Source organism: Apis mellifera, linkage group LG9, assembly GCF_003254395.2.
Source record: "Apis mellifera strain DH4 linkage group LG9, Amel_HAv3.1, whole genome shotgun sequence".
Classification (NCBI taxonomy): domain Eukaryota; kingdom Metazoa; phylum Arthropoda; class Insecta; order Hymenoptera; family Apidae; genus Apis; species Apis mellifera.
The window spans coordinates 9,519,161-9,538,419 of NC_037646.1; the positions used below are offsets into that span (position 1 = coordinate 9,519,161).

The 19,259-nt window shown below is 43.1% G+C and overlaps 2 protein-coding genes across 2 annotated transcripts; both read right to left on the reverse strand.

Moving 5' to 3' along the window:
* Positions 1-8,639: 8,639 nt before the first annotated feature.
* LOC411317 (CG1567-like) lies at positions 8,640-11,865 on the reverse strand. The gene is given in 7 exon segments (NM_001242998.1): positions 8,640-9,164; positions 9,232-9,508; positions 9,623-9,753; positions 10,209-10,331; positions 10,747-10,903; positions 11,012-11,115; positions 11,697-11,865. Coding segments are annotated over 7 exon segments (1,269 nt in total). The 5' UTR covers positions 11,840-11,865; the 3' UTR covers positions 8,640-8,830.
* A 255-nt stretch (positions 11,866-12,120) lies between these two features.
* On the reverse strand, positions 12,121-18,287 carry LOC100642173 (uncharacterized). The gene is given in 3 exon segments (NM_001242999.1): positions 12,121-14,281; positions 15,099-15,176; positions 17,864-18,287. Coding segments are annotated over 3 exon segments (1,173 nt in total). The 5' UTR covers positions 18,044-18,287; the 3' UTR covers positions 12,121-13,366.
* Between the last annotated feature and the right edge of the window lie 972 nt (positions 18,288-19,259).

Sequence of the window (19,259 nt, forward strand, 5' to 3'; positions counted from 1 at the left end):
AAATTGATTTATTACTTTCCGAAAGCCACCCTATAGATGCCGCTCTCCGTTAGACCCGTTTCCTGTGCAGTCTTAGAAAGTTTTGCGCTCGGAAAACGAGCGAGCATATCAGAGTTTACGAGGTAAGTGTATCGGAAAAGGTGGTTGTTTTTCGTCGGAGGCTGAGAAAGGTTCACGGGTTTAAAACGGATTTTTCAACGCGATTTAATTACTTCTGATATGCAAAACGACAGGAGGATATATATACGAGAGTAGATCAGTCACGCTTGCACGATTATCCCTCCAAGATTGAAATCTGTTCTAAAACTGTTTAATTATCTGCCTCGTTCCATTTCCAGATCGTACCTCGGACTCGATCCAAAAGGCAAATATTTATTCGCGAATGAGATAAATAATTCGAAATTTTATTTATTAATAGCAATTTTTTAAAACTCGAGATCAATGACCAATGATGCATCGAAAAAAGTTTGATCGATCGCACCTAAATGATTCCAATTTTCGAGAATCGGAAGATTCTTCGAATATGAATTAAATGTAAATATGGATTTTCTGTGTCTAAATTTCCAAAAATTTTGATCGACGAAAGAATAATATTTTAATTAATTGTTTTAATTTTTAATTTTTTGCAATTATTATTATATCGTCAAAGGGCGAAAGATGAACGGATTCGAAAATTTTTGAGAACGAAGGAGAGATCTATTACGATTTATTTATTGCAATAACACTGTGTAAAATGATCCCGGATAGAGAATAGATAACATTTCCCATATCCAACAGAAACATTAATAATTCGATTTCTGTTCTTTCTGCGCAGCAACAATCTTCTTGCGCGATCAACGTTCACGCGATGGAAATTTTCCGCAACTCGATTTTTTTCTAGATTTTGCGTTTACACCGCAAGTGGCGGCGTAAGCAAGGAAAGATATAGCGAATAAGGGATAGATACGTGTTTCACGTTCCACTTTGCATATCTAACAAGGAAGCCAATGTCTCGGTTTCTGTTCTCGATCTCACGCAGCCTTGTTCCTCGTCTTTCGTAAGAGTTGTTGTAAAATCTCCCCGAGCATCGACGCATTCTCGTTACCCGATACTCGAATAAGGTGTCGCTTGTGCAACCGTGCAACGTTTCTAACGATGCTTCCATTCCTTCGGACAAACATGGACAGGGATGTGGATTCGTCGATAGTAGGTGGCGATAGCCACTCGAAACTGGCACTCGCCGATCCCAACTGTGTGACCGTGTAATTAGCAACTGTATGCAACCCGGCCAACAGATCTACATGCTACCCGGTGATAACGGTCGCGACAACTGAGCTTATAATTTTCATCGTCCGCATCGGTGGCACGCGAAAGGAATGCAACGTTTACACGCATCGGGGAGCAACATTCATATTCATGTTCCTGACCCTTCGATAAAATTGGATTTAGGCCGTTCGATTATCATAAATAAATATCGTAATAATTAATAGTCTCGTATTATATACACACCCACGATTTAAAAAATTCTCAAGTATTTGCAGCGTGGATATAAGATATTATATGATGTTATTCGTATCGAATTAAAATTCCAGAGAAAGCTCGATCTATCTATCTAAAAGACACACAATTTCCATAGAAATACACATCATATATTATTTATATTATATATTGTTTATATAAGAGAATTACACGAGGATTTGAACACCTCTCGCGCGTTCGAAGTTCAAAATTCGGCGAACGGTATCGCAACAATGGCTTAACATTCAACAACGGAAGCCAATTACCTTCTTTCCCCTTTTAAGATCATTATTGGCCGCGATATCTCGACGGAACGATCGTGATCCCACGGAACGATACCTCCTCCCTCCCCCCTCCACCTCCCCCGCACGAACTGCATCCGATCGGAATCCAGTGAAGGGTACATGCGGTAATCGCCAGGTTTAACCGAGAAGGAACAGAAGCGACCCGTGTGTGTGCACGTTTTAAAACGTTCGATGGTTGAAGCAGTGGCAATAGGCGGATGCATGTAAACCGTGCGACCATCGATCCACAATGCGAGCTGCACGGATGGATAAACGTTGTCTCGGGCCACGGCAAACTCTGCCTCGTGTAGCCTGTTACTTTTGCGCTCGTCGGGGAAGGGGAGGGAATGCTCCGTTTCGACGTCCCGCCACGAAGATTTACGCGGCTTCACGGAACGAACGGAAGGCTAATTTATTTATTTTATTCGCACTTGCGTCGGAGAAAAATTCGCGAAAAGGCGCGAAAGGGGAATTCGAGCGTTGCGTTGGATTGAAAGGGATTAAGGACAAATCTCGAAAGTGTGATTAAGAGCCGTGCAGGAGCCGTTTCATCTGTGAACGGTCTAATGTGAAATTGCCTCGAAATTACCATACGGTCGCTATTAAAATTCAATAACGAGTTCGATAATAATTGCACGAGGTGAAAGCGATTGGTATATATAATTTGATGTGTTCTCGATTACACGAGAGCAAAAAAAAGAAAAGATTGTGAAACAACATTAAGAATATTGTCCAGGAGATTTTGAGTTTTTTTTTTATCACCCGAGATCGTATTAAATCGTGGATATACATTGGAGAATTACATTATACGTAATTACATAATGTCGTGATCCCTAAAGAAATCGATGCGCGACGTATCGTTAATTTCACACTTTTTCCACGCAAGATCCTTTCCATTCCACCGTCCTTGGATTGGACTTGGGCAAAGAAATAAAATGATAGAAAAAGAAGAAGAAAAAGAAAAACCGTCAGTCCAATCTACTTTCCTTAAAAAAACTTATTTCAATCAAGGACGGAGCTCTAATTCGAGGAGGTACGATTCGAAATCGTCTCTTTTTTGCAAAATATAATTAGAAACGATAGAGAATGGAGATTCATAAATCACGGTAAATCAGAAAAATCCGATTTCCATCGAAGACGAAGGAAAATTGCTATCCACCCGGGAAATCGGGTTGCAACATTGATCGTTGGCGCAACATTCGTGGCAAAATTCGAGCGGCTCTCTCGAAGGCAGGATCGATAAAGATCGAAACACCGATCTGTCCAAACGATAGTCGGGTGAAGTAATCGGCGAGTTTACTTTGTCTTTTTCGCCGAGGGAAATTATTTTGCGCAACCGCGCATTATTGTCGAGGGAGGGGGGCGATTAATCAAAAAGGGAAATCAGTATCTCATTATATATATATGTGATTGCGCAGTTGTGCTCAGTTGCGATGCCAGATTCGACAATTTCGGGGGGGGGGGGGGGAGAGAATTGGATCGATGCGAATTCGACCGATTCGATTTCATTCGTTCGATTCGCTTTTAAAAAGCTTGTTAAAAAGCAAAGTTTAAAAATTATCTATTAATCCAACTTTTAATTAGTTGAATAATTAATATTATTCGAAAAGAGAAAAGAAGGGAAGGGAGGGAAAAGATTCTCACGCACGATATGCTCTGCGGTTTCTTCGCGCGACCCTGAAAGAAACGCAATCGTGCCACTTACCAGAAGTGCATTACCATCCCGGCATATCGGTGCATATAGACGATGTACTTTACATTATGGATCGGAGATACGGAGTCGACGGTGGTGTGCCGCAACGTAGATACTTGGACCCGATAACCGGCGCACGGGATTACGTAAGAATCATTACGGTACTGGCTCTACGATCACCGCTGACAATCGGAAAAATGAGATTCACACTTCAGATTAATATCGATCCAGGTCGACGCTGATTAACGAGAAGATTTTTCATTCGATTTTTTGGACGGATTAAAGAACTATACATATCCACATTTTTTGAAATCAATTTTGTTACATTTATAGTTATAGTTATTATTATTAATAATTTCTAATTATTAAAACGCTACTTATTTATTATCCGATCTTTTTGTAGCTGGAAAAAGAAAACTTTTAAAAATTTCTATTGTCGCAAAGAGCCGTTGAGAATAGCTTCCATCCCTCAAATAATTTGCCATTTTCCATGTTGATCCCTCAAGGAAGCATTCGCTTAAATCGGTACATAGAAGTGAAACTTAAAATTCAAACGTACGTCTCGGCAAATGTTCCCTCTGAGCACACACATCCACGTCGCCTCTGAAACGTAATTACACGCCTCGCTTTGATCGTTCAACGGATGCCCTCTATTTACCGGGGGAACGTTTGAGCGGAGCAACAGAGAGAGAATGAGAATGAGAGAGAAAGCCGAAAGGGGGTAGGTAGCCTTTTCCCTGGCCGAATAAAACCGATCGATTTTCATTGCAACTCGAAAGCCCAGGCCACACATTTGTGCAATTGCGGATCTGGAATTTTCTGGATCGCGAGAACGGCGAAGGGCGAACCGATTGAAAGGGAAATCGGTCGTGAGAGCCCCTCCCTTCCGCCGCAACGATCTTGCGGCTTTTCCTGTTCTCCGTTCCACCTGGAAGCCCGCGTTACAGAAAACGATCCACGAGACCGTACGCTCTTTGCCATTTTTTTCCCTCCCCTCTTCTCTCTTTTGTTTTCCTCTCTCTTTCTCTCTCTCTTCTTTTTTCGCCCAACCACACGAAGTATCCTTTTCCTTTGCTCACGACGAGCTCCATTTTGTTGGAAGTTGGAGCGAAGCGTGGGTGGTTGAGTCAAGTTCGTTAGGCAATCGACCGGCAAACTCGAGGAAGTAGAAACGCGCTCCTTTGTTAAATCATTGTTTTCTCAGGTGTTTTGTCGAACTGTTGCTCGTTCCAGCCAGGGTCGAAAGTTTAAAGTTCGATCGGGGAGAAAGGGGAGGATTATTAAGGATTTTATTAAGCGGTCTTCTTCTTTTGCGGTGCAACGATACGTTCATCGATACGTTCTGAATCGAAATCTGGGTCGGCTCGATTTGAAAGTAACCACTTATTTGTTCGTATTATTTATACACATTTTGTATGTCGATTCAATGTAACGAACGTATTTAACGCATTTTGTAATTCGATAATCAAGAAAGTTTCCGATTCAGATACGTTTTGTTGAAAACTGATAAGAATAATCACTTTGACGAGTAAAGTGATACGGTGGATTAAAAGATACGAAAGTATAATGTTACAAGATGTCGTGGCAATCAGGAAACGATAGATTTTCCTCGCATCCATGTCGTGACAACGTTTCTTCGTATCTAATTCGAGTTCAATTTACAGTTTCGCACTACTCTTAAGAAACAGATTTATAACTGTTAAATTACCTTTTCGTTTTATAGAATAATCGCAACCACGCAATCATATGCTAAGCAATTTCATTTATTCCTCTCTCTCTCTTCACTCGCTCGCAATCGTTTTATCTTTTTCTCTCGATCGAAGTAATTAAAAAATTCTTCGACACTCCATAAATTCCAGGATATTTTCCCCGTTCCCGTGGGAGGTCCAGGATGCGATGAAATTCTCGAAGAGCAAAGGGCACGGGGGCCGAGGGGGGTTGGAAGCTTGATTGCAGGATCAATCGAGCGCCACTTAAAATTTCGGATAGTTTTACGGGCGACCGTCCTTCGTTAACGTTCGACTAATTTTATGACTGACTCAGCACCGTTGGATCGCAGCTACGATCCTTCTTTGATCGTGGCTAATGAAGCACGTCCACAGATCGGCCTGTCTTTTAGCATGCTCTGATAATCGTCCTTCTCGGAACGTCGGCCTGCGTCGTCATCGCTCCACGATTTACGCCTTTTCTGAAACTGCTCCTATCATTCCATTAAACGAACGGAACTCGTCTATTCTTTCTTTTTCCCTATCTCAAAACTTTTTTTTGCCTTCCAAATGAAAGAAGCAAGCATCGAGTGCACAGATTGAAATTCGTCGATTATTACGAATCTGTTGAAATACTACTTTTCTTCTTGTTGAAAATTTGAAAAAAAAATATCGAGAGTAGAGTGACGAAGTGATTCTCCTGTCCGTTGTGCTCGTAGGAGGTCCATCGGATTTGAGGACCACTGTGCTCTCTAACGATTCAGTTACATTCATGGTCTGCCCTGCATCAGGAATATTTGCGATCGATGTCCAATTCCCGATGACTGAAAAGCGTTTCTTCTTAAATTTCCGTATATAATATAATACTGTGTGACAAAGTAAAAATTTAATAAATTAAATAATAGTAAAAAAGAGAGAGATGGATTGAAATATATTTGAACAGAGATCAATCAATTCGATCTGTGTCGAGTTTGGAAAAACTTCTGATTCGATCGAATCTCCTAATTTATCGAGACGAAGGTTGATCAACGATTCTTCCTATTTGAATTATCGCCAAAAATAGTATAATGATGATCGTTGTCAAGGTTACGTTGTTCAAACAAACGAACTCATTAGTTCACAGAATCGTGTACACGTGAACTGGAATTAAATCGCGTATTTGCGTAACGATAACGCTCTCGAAACGAGGCTAATAATGATAATGATGAGCAAACGTTGATGGATTGGAAAAAAAAAAAAAAATGTCACAATGAGTAATTACGCTCTCTCTCCGCTATCGACTCTGTTTAATTGCATCTTTGATTGCATCCTTTCGTATTATATATTCGTTTCGAACACTCTTGGAAAAGTCGTAAATATCGTGGAATGCGAAATTCGATGACGTATGAATATTTATAATAAAAAATTAAATTATTTCGTTGAAATCTGGGTCAGGCAGGCTTGATAAGAACGTTTAAGAATATGATAATTTGGTGATCGTTCGTATGTGAAAAATAAATAAATAAATAAAACGATGATCGAAAAAAAACGGAAAGAAAAAAAATTAATCGCTCGCCGAGTTTTTCTCGTTTATTTATTTATTTAATGGTTAATTATTATCGAATCTTGCGATTTGCTTCACTTTGTTAAAAAAAAAAAAAGAGAATCGATCAACTCGGGATGAACGTGACCAGGAATAATTAAGGAATAAATCTTACGAGGTCAAGCACGAGTTTGAGAAGAGAAAGGACCTGAAACAGGAGTAGATGAAAGATCGATGTTTCTCGAAGGAGGAAGTAATGGAGCGATACGTAGATCGATAGTGTGCCTCGGCGAGAAAACCGGTCGAGAGAATGTAGCTTCATAATCTATACGCAAAATCGTGCGCGGCATATAAATAAGTCGAAAAGAGGTCGTAATCCAAATTGTCATGCCATCCTTTTTTAACGTCAATTTAACTATTTTCTAATTATTATGAGAAAACGAATCATCAAGATTTCAATTTTATCATTATCATCGAAGAATTGAAAATATTGCGATCGTAATTACGCATTGAATTGGATTTTGAGAAAATGAAAATTTCCCAAGAAATATTATATATGATTCTCCTATTATTTATTGAAGATCGATAATTGGTTTTAAAAAAAATTGATGAGATTAATAATCGTCGAAAGGAATTGTAATTGAAAAATGTAACTTAAAAAATTGATCTATCAATATCATAAATCAGGATCGATAGACCTAGATCAGCTATGCAGTCGAGCAAAACACAAACCAACGTTATTCCATAATTTACGTAAGCCAATCGTAATACGCAAATAGCGGTTTAGATACATTAATTGACGATTGCAATGTTTGAACTAAATGCATCAAGAATATATTTTATCGTTTTTAATTCCATTAAAGAAAAAAAAAAAACAATCTTGATATAATTCAAGATATAATTTTACCGATATCTTTGTCAATCGTTTTGTGATATTTCAAGTTCATTCTAAATTTTTGCAACAAGTTTAAAGATTGCCATACATTCATTAGATAATATCTCTCTCGATATCTATCATCTCAATCTATTATTTCTTATTTTAAAATAAAAAAAAAATACTATATTAAGAAAAAAAAATATTCTATTTAATCAAACTATTTCTGATTGGATTACCCTCCATCGATAGCTTCCTCGAAAATCTGAAATCTGAAATCTCGATCATTCTAATACCATTTGAAATTCGCTAACATAACTTTATATATATATATATACATGATACTTGTTTCAGCATGGAGAATTTCCCCTGGACTCTGGAGTGACGCACGTTCCCGGGGGTAAAAATGCAACGCATTACGTAAGGAACACGCGACTTGGACGGTCGATTACGTGGGCAGTCGTCGATCCGGACTCGTGTGTATCTATGAAAAACGACACGCGCGAACACTGTATGCATCGCGATACATCGAATGCATGCTCCATCAAGCGTAACGTTCCACGAGAATGTTTATACGCGTTTATACGCGAGGGAAGTATGCGCGCCAGTTGTACTATTCCTTGGATACTTACGTACCATTTACCTTGTGGTCGTATATTAGGGGCAATAATTTGCTTCGATAGAGATAGCAGCTTTCTCGGGAAATCCTGGTCGAGACTTATGATCCTTGATGAGGTTGGTACGAAGAAAGAAAGAAAGAAAGGGGAAAAAATTTCTTTTTCTTCAAGATTAAAAAAAAAGAAACTTGAACAAAGAATATCCATTCTCGATTATTGATTTATGATCGCGCGTAGAAACTTCATTTTTCTAATTGCAACATTATGCCATAAGTGGAAAAACTGGTCTTCTGGTTGCTCAAATTGCATAACATAGGTGGGTGAACATGTTTAATTTATCGTTGTACGGAACGTTTAAAGTATTCGTTTTTTTCCATTTATTCCAAATGGAATCTTGGAATGGAAATAAGCGAAAAGATTCGTGGCTTCGTTTCCTTCGTTTATATATATATATATATATATAGCTTCATTTATTTTTCAATAGTCAAATATCCTTTTTCTCTACACGCGTGAGATGTAAGATGATATTAAAAAAAAAAAATCCTTATCGATTACATGATTGCAGCGACGATAATAAATAAATAAATTACATAAATAAATAACAATCGTATATACGAGCTTCGACGAAGCCGAATCATTACGTCTCGTTTTCATCGTCTCTCTCCGTGATCGGCAGCTCCGTGGGTGGTTCGGTTGGCCATTTCCCTACAGTGGCGGCAGGATCGATAGTGGACGGTGGTGGATCCGTGATAACGATCGAGCCGAGAGGTTCCACCGTTTGCTCCTCGTCCTTCGTCTTATTCTTATCCTTCTCGTCCAAAGTTTGCGAGTTCTCGTTCGTTGCGTCTGGCTTCATCATTGCTTGAGGCTGCATCGCCTCCGAGTCTGGCATCGGTGGCGTCAACTCGATCGACGGTACCATCGTTTTGATCTGGCACTGACGACCCATATACCCAAGAGGGCAGATGCATCTGGGGGAAAATTTATCGTTACGGTTTATCACGGCTTATCACGGTGTCGAAGGGAACGAGGGTTTACCTGTAATTCCCGTCCTCTTTGGTCATGCTGATACAAGTCGCGTTATTGCGACAGATTCCCGGATGCTCGTCGCAGTAAGTCAGCTTCTCGTTGCATAGATCACCCGCCCATCCTGCCTCGCATCGGCACTCCCACGGCCGTTTGCAGGAACCGTGGACACAGCCGGGATAAGGGACGCATTCGGTGCAGTTCGGCCCTGTCCAGCCCACGCGACACCTACATGTGCCGGGACGACGGCAACCGCCGTATTCTCGACTGCATCCTTGCGAGCAAATCGCTGCTCGGATGGGGAAACGTTCGAGATAAATTCGAGAAAACAATGAAAGCTTAGATAGAGTTATGGCTGGTGTGGAGGAAGAGAGAGAGAGAGGATTAGAAGGGGATAACCTACGCGTTTGACAGAGAAGCCCGGTCCAGCCTGGTTCGCAGCGACACTCGAGCGGGCCCTGACACGTTCCGTGCACGCAGCCTGGCAGAACGGCGCACTGTTTGCATTTTGGCCCTTGCCAACCCAATCGACATCTGGAACAACGCACCTTATTTAATCATCCAGAGATTTCGTGAAATTTAAGAGGCGATCCTTCAGAGGCGACTCTCAACTTTATGCTTGATTTCGTAATCTTCGATTAATAGGAGCGATTTGAATGCGTATAAAATCATTTTACTTTGCCACCTCGTTCGAGGATGAGAAAATCGTGGAGGATTAAGCTCGAACGATTGAATTTCTTTCGTTTAATCAGCGTAAATCCCATCTTCTTAAATAAATCGAATAAGAAATTGTTAAATTTAAACTGTGAACGCTTCATCAAAGGGAGAATCACGATCGATATTCTCGCACAACTTCTCCAAGCTTTTAAATTATCAGCTACGAACGTTAATGGGGCGAGGGTCGATTGGAGGAACGGACGATTCCATACCCTTCGATCCATCGGCTACCGGCACTGATAACCGCTCATTACTCGGCTATTACGGCTTACCTGCATTCCCCGGGCTTCTCGCAGTACCCTTGGCTGGACAGACAATCGGAGGCGCAGATCGGTTCCGAGCAGAACATGCCTTTCCATCCTGGATCGCACGAGCACTCGAAGCTCACGTTGCAGCTAAAAGTGAGAATTCAATCGTTTCGTTTCGTTTAATCATTTTCACCGAAAATGAAACGTTTTTCACTATGAAACGTTTTAGGAAAGGGAAGGGAAAACGAGTTGAAAAAATGCGCTAGTCGAAATCGGACGTTTCAACTAAGCGAAGCGAAATCGATACGGTTGTTTCATTGATATTTATTCGTTGAAATGGATACAATGGTTGCCAGTGACTGGCAACCGCATCGCTTCTAGAATATTATATTACCCGAGAAATTGAAACCTGAATCGGAAGATGATCGCTATTCGCTTCACGCAATCTTATTAGGTTAACGGGTAACTTGTCATCCGAGTTATAACTCGCATCTGTCCTCGATCATTTCGATCCAACGAACCGTGTAAAAAAAAAAAAGAAAGAAAGGAAAAGGATTTTTACCTGCCATGTTGACATCCTGGCAGAGCTACACACTTGTCGCAAAGCTCGCCGTAGAAACCCAATTTGCAGCGACACTCGCCTGGTCGACGGCAGTAACCCTGAAGAGGGTCGCATCCTTTTCGACAGATCGGTACGTCGCACAAATCGCCTGTCCATCCTGGGAAAGAAAAAGTTATAGGAAGAGGAATATCCACTTCGTTTTATTGCGCGCGTATGAATTTCATCGATCTTTGTCTTTCCTTGTATTTCTTTTCCTTTTTTTTACCTGGTAAACATTTCACTTCCCCTGCCTCGTCGCAGACATAGTGCGAGTTTGGATGCTGAGAGGCTGGTATCTCGCAGGCTTGCTTCTTCCATTTGGGAACGTATCTAAATCGAGCGTAGAGAGTTATTTTACAGTTATAAAAGTTCGTGTAAAATTTTTGATAAAAATTACCAATATACGATTTATTTTAAACGCTCGAGAAAGACGTTATTGCGTTAGCGCGGTTTCAATTAATATAGTGGTGCTTAAAATATGTAGAATAGTGGAACGGGCGATAAGAAAGGGAAACGACGTGAGATAAGATCGTTAAACTATCCACCAATTATACCCACGGACAATACCCACATGATACGAAAGAAACTGATCCCCGATAACCACCTTATTATTTTCTACAATCAACTTTTTGCATTCTCATAATAACAATAACTCCCCGTATAATTCAACGTATAATTAACAACACAATTACCTTGGTAAAATCGTATAATTAACGCGTTTTCAAAAGTATTCGAAATTCATATTAAGATTAATATCGAACATAATCTCGAGTCGCGAATCTTCGAAACGTTCCCTCGAAAGCGGATGGAAGAATAAAAATCGAATTAATCGCGTCGCGAAATACAATTAAAGTAATAATAAATATACAGAAACGGGAGCGAAGATCTGGAATTACATTATGGATAATTACCTGGGTCCAGTGGCGAGCGAAGCAAAAGGCAGCGCGCCTCCTATGCCGAGTATCGCGGTAACGGTGGCCGTATGTCCATTGTTCAGAGCACCCAGTTCACCGGGACCGATCAAGAGGCTGAGGCAGGCGAGCAGCAGTATCATCTTTGCTTGACTTCCGAGTCAAGACTGAGGGCGACCGTGTCCAAGGCTTCGGCTTGGATAACGGGACCTTGTTCGAGGTCACGGCACACTTTTTCATCGTTCCCGTACCACCATGGCGTCCCCGTGCCGTGTGTGCGTGTCGTGTCGTACGCGGTTACGCGCGTGTGTCGCACGGTAGCGACGGTCTGCCTTTCGCACAGGGAAGGCAGAGCTCTTCCCCCCCGTTTCGCGTTTGACTTTTTTTCTCTTCTTCTTTCCTTTTTCCTTTTTTTTTTTTTTCGACCACTCACGACGAGTTTATTATTATTCGCTCGGGAAAGTTCAACGCACCTCCTCGACTCGAACGAATGCCAGGAGGAGGCATTCCCCTCCCCAGAAGAGTTCACCACGAACGGAAAGGAAATGGACGTCCCTGCAACTTTCTCGGGAGTAGTTCTGAACGCCGATGGAATTCGGGCGAACTCCCCGCGGGGCCCGTTTCTTCGCCGCGAATAACAGTAGTTCTCCGATTTCTTTCGGGAATATAGATAATTGGAAAGATCTTAATGGATAGGACCAAACTTGTGTAACGGGAATTTTTTTTTTAGAAGATCCTCTCTCGCGTGTCCAAGGAATAAAAATTGTGTTTGAGTCTCGTTGTAATGTAAATCCATTCGATACGGGGTCCCTTCTCGAATTCGATGAGCAGGTCTTGGAACCCTCGTTCTTTTCTTCCTTTTTATTATTTTAATCCTGGGATAAGAAGGTAAACCTGTGAGATTCGGTAGATTTTTGTCAAAACTAAGGCGCTTATCCTCGAAAACGAGCGATTTCGAAGAAGGATAAAAGGGTATATATTTCAGGATTTGTTGTTAGGAATATTCGTACAACAAAGTGGATTATCGGTAGAAGTAAGTTTTATTTATAAGTTTAAGAACTATGTACAAGTTTGTCGGGCTACTATTTACAAATAAATACAGAGTGATGCGCGCCTCGTACCGGCCGCTTATTCTTCTTCGTTTTCAGTTTGATAGGAACTCTTTTACAGTCTGTTCGTTTCAGTGTTGAGCAAGGAGTTATTTAATATAATACCCTATTACATATACAAAAATAGCTAGATACTCTTTTGTACATTTCCACGTTTAGAAATTTACACAAGTGGTTGCAATCGTCGTGATTAATACTCTTCGGAAACTATTACATTTTACGCTATGTATGATTAGTCGCGTAACTTAAATTTACTCCAATTTACTCCGATATACTTATACCTTATAACCGCAAATCTACGGAATTTACATCGTTGGTAAAATTTGCGTATTCGCAATCGTCATTCGTAACGTCAATCGTTCCCAACGAATTCAGGAATTTTCACATCCTTCCCTATCTCCTTCCCTTCTCCGGATTCATCAGAAGTATCATCCACGCTCCGTCAGAGCATATCCCTGAGTTGTCTCGTTATGTTGTCATTTTCATTGACCCGCCACACCTCGTTCGTGCATAGTAGCAAAAAAAAAAAAAAAAGGAAAATAAAAGAAGAAGCATTCATGTTCAAACGTGCTCGGCAGCAATCTTCTCCTTTTTGTATATCTTGGTCAGCACGAAACCGGTCACGAAGAGGACTGCGCATCCGAAAGCCGCGTATATGTCCCAAGAATACAACATTTGGACGGGTGGTGCCTTTATCCTCTTAACCTGAACGAAATTAGGCGTCGTGTCCACTTCGATCGGGAAGCTGCCGGGTCCGTCGTTCGAGGCGATCCTCACGAGATATTTCGTCCCGGGGAGGAGGGAAATCTGGGCGCAATTCGAGTCGGTCACTTGATTTCCCATAAGACCCCCTGTCTCGGGCTCCCACGAAACCACGTACGACTCCTTGCCCTCCAAACGATCCTTCAAATCGATCCTGTCGTTGTAAGCGTTGCCCGTCGACGGTGCGTTGTCGGCCTCGAGATCGTCCTCCGATCGATCGTCCTTCCTCCTGAAGAAGAATCTTCGAAATATGTCGTCCGAGATCTGCGAGTCCTCCTGGCTCCTCCACTCGGCCAGAACTTTCTCCCCGTACTTCTCCAGGAAGAACTGTCTCACTCGGTTGTTGAATCTGACCTGTTGCTGGGACCTCTGTTTCTGAAGCTGGGTCTGCACGTCCTTCCACGAGATGGTCGCCTCGTACAACGGCCCCTCCTTCAACGATTCCAATTTCGGGACCCATTCCTGCCAACTGTAGTGCTTCATCCCGTTCTCCATCGCGACTACGATCCACGTGTCCGGCCTCAGATTCGGTGTACGCACCCCCGGATAATAGCCGGCCACTCTCCACTGCTTGTACAGCTTGCGCATCACCACGGCCACGTCGAATTTGTCGAGATCGAGGGGAGCCTTCTTAGGAGCTGGTAACATGGACGGTAGATACTTCTCCTCTATCCTGGTTTTCCGATAGGTGCAGGCCGTCTGGCAGGCTGGACACTGGAAAAAGAACACGTTTGCATTACGTGTCTCTTTTGTTTTTTTTTTTTTTTTAGAGAAGAACAACTTTTAAAGAAGAACTCGAAAAAAATGAACGAAGAAACGACGAGTGATTCGATATTTTAAAGAATCGCAAAGAATTTCACGCGCAAAAGGAAAAAAAGATAAGCTTCTTTCATCTTGCGAAAAATGTTGCTCGAATCCTACGCTATATATATCTGTCGTTCTCTATCGACCTTCGATTTAAACAGAGCCAGTCGTAAGTCTGGTAGTTGGCCAAATATTTGAAAAAGATTCCTATCTAGGCGAAGTTCGATACACCCGAGAGAGTTTAAATTCGTTGGACGCGCGACAAAGCGACCCGACCTTCCGTGAAAATCGACAGGTAGCCGTTTCTAAGGATTTTCCCATACCATGCTACGATCCTCGCCTCGAAATTCCCTTTATCGAACATTCCCCTCTTCTATCCGTCCCGACGTCGTTCACCCTACATTTCTCGCTTTCTTCTCTCTGCCTTTGAAATTTTCAAAGTTAACCCCCTCCCCACCCCCCCGTCTCCGCTTCATCGACCCGAATTTTCCGCCGCTTTGACACGCTTTGTCGAGATTTCTCGAAACGCGACGCGCATTCGATCCCAACGAGAAACGCTCGTATATCGTATATCGATCGTTTCGTTCGTGACGATACGATTCACGATTGTTCGAATCTTCGCGGATCGAAGGGATTAGAGAAAAAAATTTTTCCTTAACCAAGAAAATTCTCCTCGCAACTTTCCCTAATCCAAAACGGTTGCTTCCACCACTGTAAATTTACTTACATGTAGATACTGGTCGCCCTCGCAAATGGTCCTTGTCTTCTCCCACCGGTTCTCGAGTGCCTCGCAGTACTGCCAGCACTGTAACACGTAAGACAGAGAGAGAGGATGAGTGAGCGAGTGAGATGAAAATAAGAAACGAGAGGGGAAAAAAAAGAACGCGTACACGTGAAAGAAACGGGAGAGCGGTGGGCGAAGGGGAAGCGTTTGAGCGTTGAACAAAAAGCTCTTGCACGCATGGGACGCACGGGTAAAAAGGGACGATGGTACGCGAGGGGGGGGTGAAGAGGGAGGGCGAAGAAACGCGAAGAAGGGAAGGGAAAATAAGAAGCATCGGGCGGACCGAGCGTTGAATCGAGCGATTTAAGCGGCCATGGAGAGGATCGAGGAGGAGGAGGAGAAGGAGGAGGAGAGGAAGAAGGTGCAGCCGGGAGAAGGAAGAGAAGAAAAGAGGGAGAGACGGACGGATGGAGAGAAAGAGGGATAAAGGAGAGGGGGGCCGAATTAGCTCCAACCTGTTTCAGGCATAACAGGCACCGTCGTTGTTGTCTTCATATTTATTAGGATACCGTCTCTCGTGGAGCCCTGTTTCCAGCTTTCTTTTTTCTTCTCTTGAAAGAGAAGAGAGAAAGAAAGAGAGAGACGGTCTTTGCTTCTTTGCCCTCCCTCGATTATCCTACATCACGATGCGTTCTTTCTAAGCCTGGCTGCTTCGTAGAAACGCTGTAGGTCCCCTTCCTTCGTTCCAAAGACGTCTCCAAAAAAGCAACATCAGCATCCGCGATAATTCGACCTCGAAACGGTCTTTTCCTTCCCCCGTTCAATGGTTTCTAATTGATTCGTATGAGTTGGTAAAGGGGATGGAATGGAATTAGAATGGAAGAATAAAATGAAATGAAACGAAACTGCCCCCGCAACGCTCATACCAAATACGGTGGTGGATAGCGGCCGCTATCTCGTAAATGAAAACGCGGAATGAATGCGAATCGATGAAAGATGAAACGGGGCTGGAGTACGTAGATCCTTTTCATCCCGTTTGTATCACTTTGCGATTCGGTCATTGATTTCCCGGAACGAGGGGACGTTCCGTGGCTTTTACGACCCTCGCCCGATCGTAATTCGATAACGGAACGATCATCGTTGCATTCGATGAAATTTGATGGAACGATCGACGTTGTATCTTCGATTCGACCACCGCTATATTTTGTATTTTCCTTCTTTTTTCCACTTCAGAATACATTTTCCCTTTTATGGAATAGAACAAATACCCGTCTTTCAACCTTTCTAAGTTTTCTAAGTCTTTATCGACCTTTCTAAAAAAAGAAAAAAAGAATTACCTACTTTCTTATCACTCGATCGAATGAAAAATTTTACTTCGCATTTGGAAAAAAGAAGAAAAGAAAAACATATATCGACATCACCGCAGCTTCGTTTTGAACGAAACTTGGGCAGCCAAGTTACGGGTGTATCGCGAACATCAAAGACCCCCGCAAAATTTCGGGATGAACTTGTCGGCAATTTAAAACTCTCTGTCCCCTCGTTTCCAATCCGTCGATCATCCCCTTCACGCTCGATTGTCCCTCCCCGTAAAACAATTACCGTCCACGAAAAGGGCGGGTTCAAAGCGTGCGACGACATTCCCTATGCAGGACTGGTCGTCATTATCCAGGCGTAATTCTCTCACGAGGGTGAGAGGTTGTTGGCGCGCGACCTTCATTAAGCCACCTCCGCCTGTCCACTTGCTCCTCCCCCTCTCTCTCCTCCTCCTCCTCCTCCTCCTCGAGGAGAATCGTTATTCTAATGCGGCCCGGTGGAAACGATCCTCGAGAACTTGGTCGAGCATAAATTTGAATGGATCATCTCCTCCTCTATCCAACTAGAAACCTTCTCCTCGATGCACGTTTCCACGCGTGTATTCCTTCTCTTATTCACACGAGTGCTCTCCGTGGGTGTGCACGAGAGAGAGAGAGAGATAGACGGCATCGATTTCTACGAAATTAATGGACACCCCTAAATGAGCAACGCCCTGCGCACACACGCGCACGCTCGCCGCATTGTGCGTGAGTTAATCGTGATTCCCATCTGTCCATCTGCGACGTGTCCGCTCCACCGAGGAGAGGGGTGGAGTGGGCTCGGTAGGTGGGGGGGGACCACCATGATTTTCCGACTACGACCCCATAAAACCGACGGAGAAGATTTATCGTCGTGCGGGGCCGATCCACCGTACCCTATCCGATTTCCAGATGATCGAATCGTCACCTAATCGGGTCCCCGCTTTCCGATCTCGTCGCGGGTTATTCCGGGATATTTTCACGAGACACCGTTGGAGATTGTTTATTATTATTCGGTCTGAGAGAAAGAGAGGGAGAGAGAAAGAGAAAGACCGAGGAAGAATGTTGATTCTTTGGGGAGAGATTCGTTGGGCCACGACGTGCCTCTCGACCGATTTCGGATTACGAGGGAAAGAGAGGGTCGCGTCGAAAGCGGTGGCATCGTGGTGTGGAGTGAACCACGCACCACGCGGTGCTCCGAAATTTCGTGACGTACCGCAGCCGGGTTCTATTTGAGAAGACGAGGAGAATGGGAGAGAGACGCGGGCCACGCGGTGCATTGTGCTCGGATCATGCTTTGAACTCGCTCGTGCGTTCCTTCCCTTCGTTTCAGTGAAACGAAGTTTTCAAGAATATATATACGCATATTGTATTTTAAAAACGGAATTGTATCTCTTTCGTAGCGACGTAGAATAAATAAATTACAATTTGACTCACCATGCTGCAAGTAGTCTGTTGTTGTTGTTCGGAATACCAATCGCAGATTCCATCGGAAGTGTGCTTCCTCAAACACTGGGATCTGCACTGAGCGATCCTGACGATCGGCCCCAGATCGAATCCGGTAACCAGGTGATGCATGGCGCACCAGACGAGAAAGAGGAACCGGGAAATCTCCATATTCAAAATCACACTTTTTATCCCGCGCTGTTATCGTATTCACTCACTGTGTCACTTCTTTCTTTTCTCTTCGAACGTTCACTTCTCAAGAACACTCGATTATGTATGTATATAATTATGCGGACGGAACGATGCGGTTCGATCCGCGTGCGAATCTAACGAATGAGAGCGCAACGTGTTCGTTGAACAACCGAGCGGAGAGATAGGTTCTTATACCACCGAAATTTCGAGCCGACTGCGACCCTTCGGAGGTCGGTACCTTCCTTATGTAGCCACGCGCCCCACCATTGAATTTTAGCTCGCCCCTACCCCCGAAGGCACCGTAGCATCCCTTGTAATTATCCGTGGGCTGGAACCGTCCCTCGGCATATGGTCGACCATACTGCGTCACCATCCTTCTGCCCGAATTATTTCGCAGCCAGGAAAAGTAGGCCAAACTGTGTAAAGTGTCGCGATTTTTCGTTTCACTCGTCGAAACGAACTCTTTCGCCGCTCCTTTTCTTTTCTCTTCTTTTCATCCGATTCGAAAACTAAAATCGATTCTATCCGTAACACGTATCGATAAATTAAATTTTAAAACTATCTGTGTAATATTGTATTAGCAATTGGAAAAATTCGACAGTGCGAAGATACAATAATATAAATTATTCACGAAATTTGACGCAAGAAATTACAATCTTTTTTGTATTAATTAAACGAAGAAATGTTGTTTCTCTTGTTAACGTCGATTCAAATTCGTGAGGAACGCCGTGCACACGATCGATCGCGGCGAATATTATCTCGGTGTCGAGCCACCCTCGCATTACAATCGCGTCGCGTTTCGCTGTAATTATCCACGTGCCGTATGGTCGGCCGGCATATGGTCCAGAAACGCCATCCTTTCGAGTCTCCACTCGAGAGAAGAAGGAAGGGAGGGAAGAGGAAGAAGAAGAAGATTGCCCCGAAAATTGAGCGCTCGCGGAACAAATTAAATTTCGCCTTCGGTCGATCGTGAAATCGCGTCTTTGTGACGTACCGATGCGCCTTCCATTTCATATCCCTCTCTCTTATTCGCAATTTCCGTCGAAAATGTAATATCCCCCTCCGAGATGCAATTTCGAAAGTGCACGCGAAAAAATATTTCCGCGCATACGGAAAACCGGTAACCGAACGCCATCCGTGAAACTCGATGCCGAGTTTCGACCGAAACTCGAGTTTTCTAAGAAAACTTCCTTCC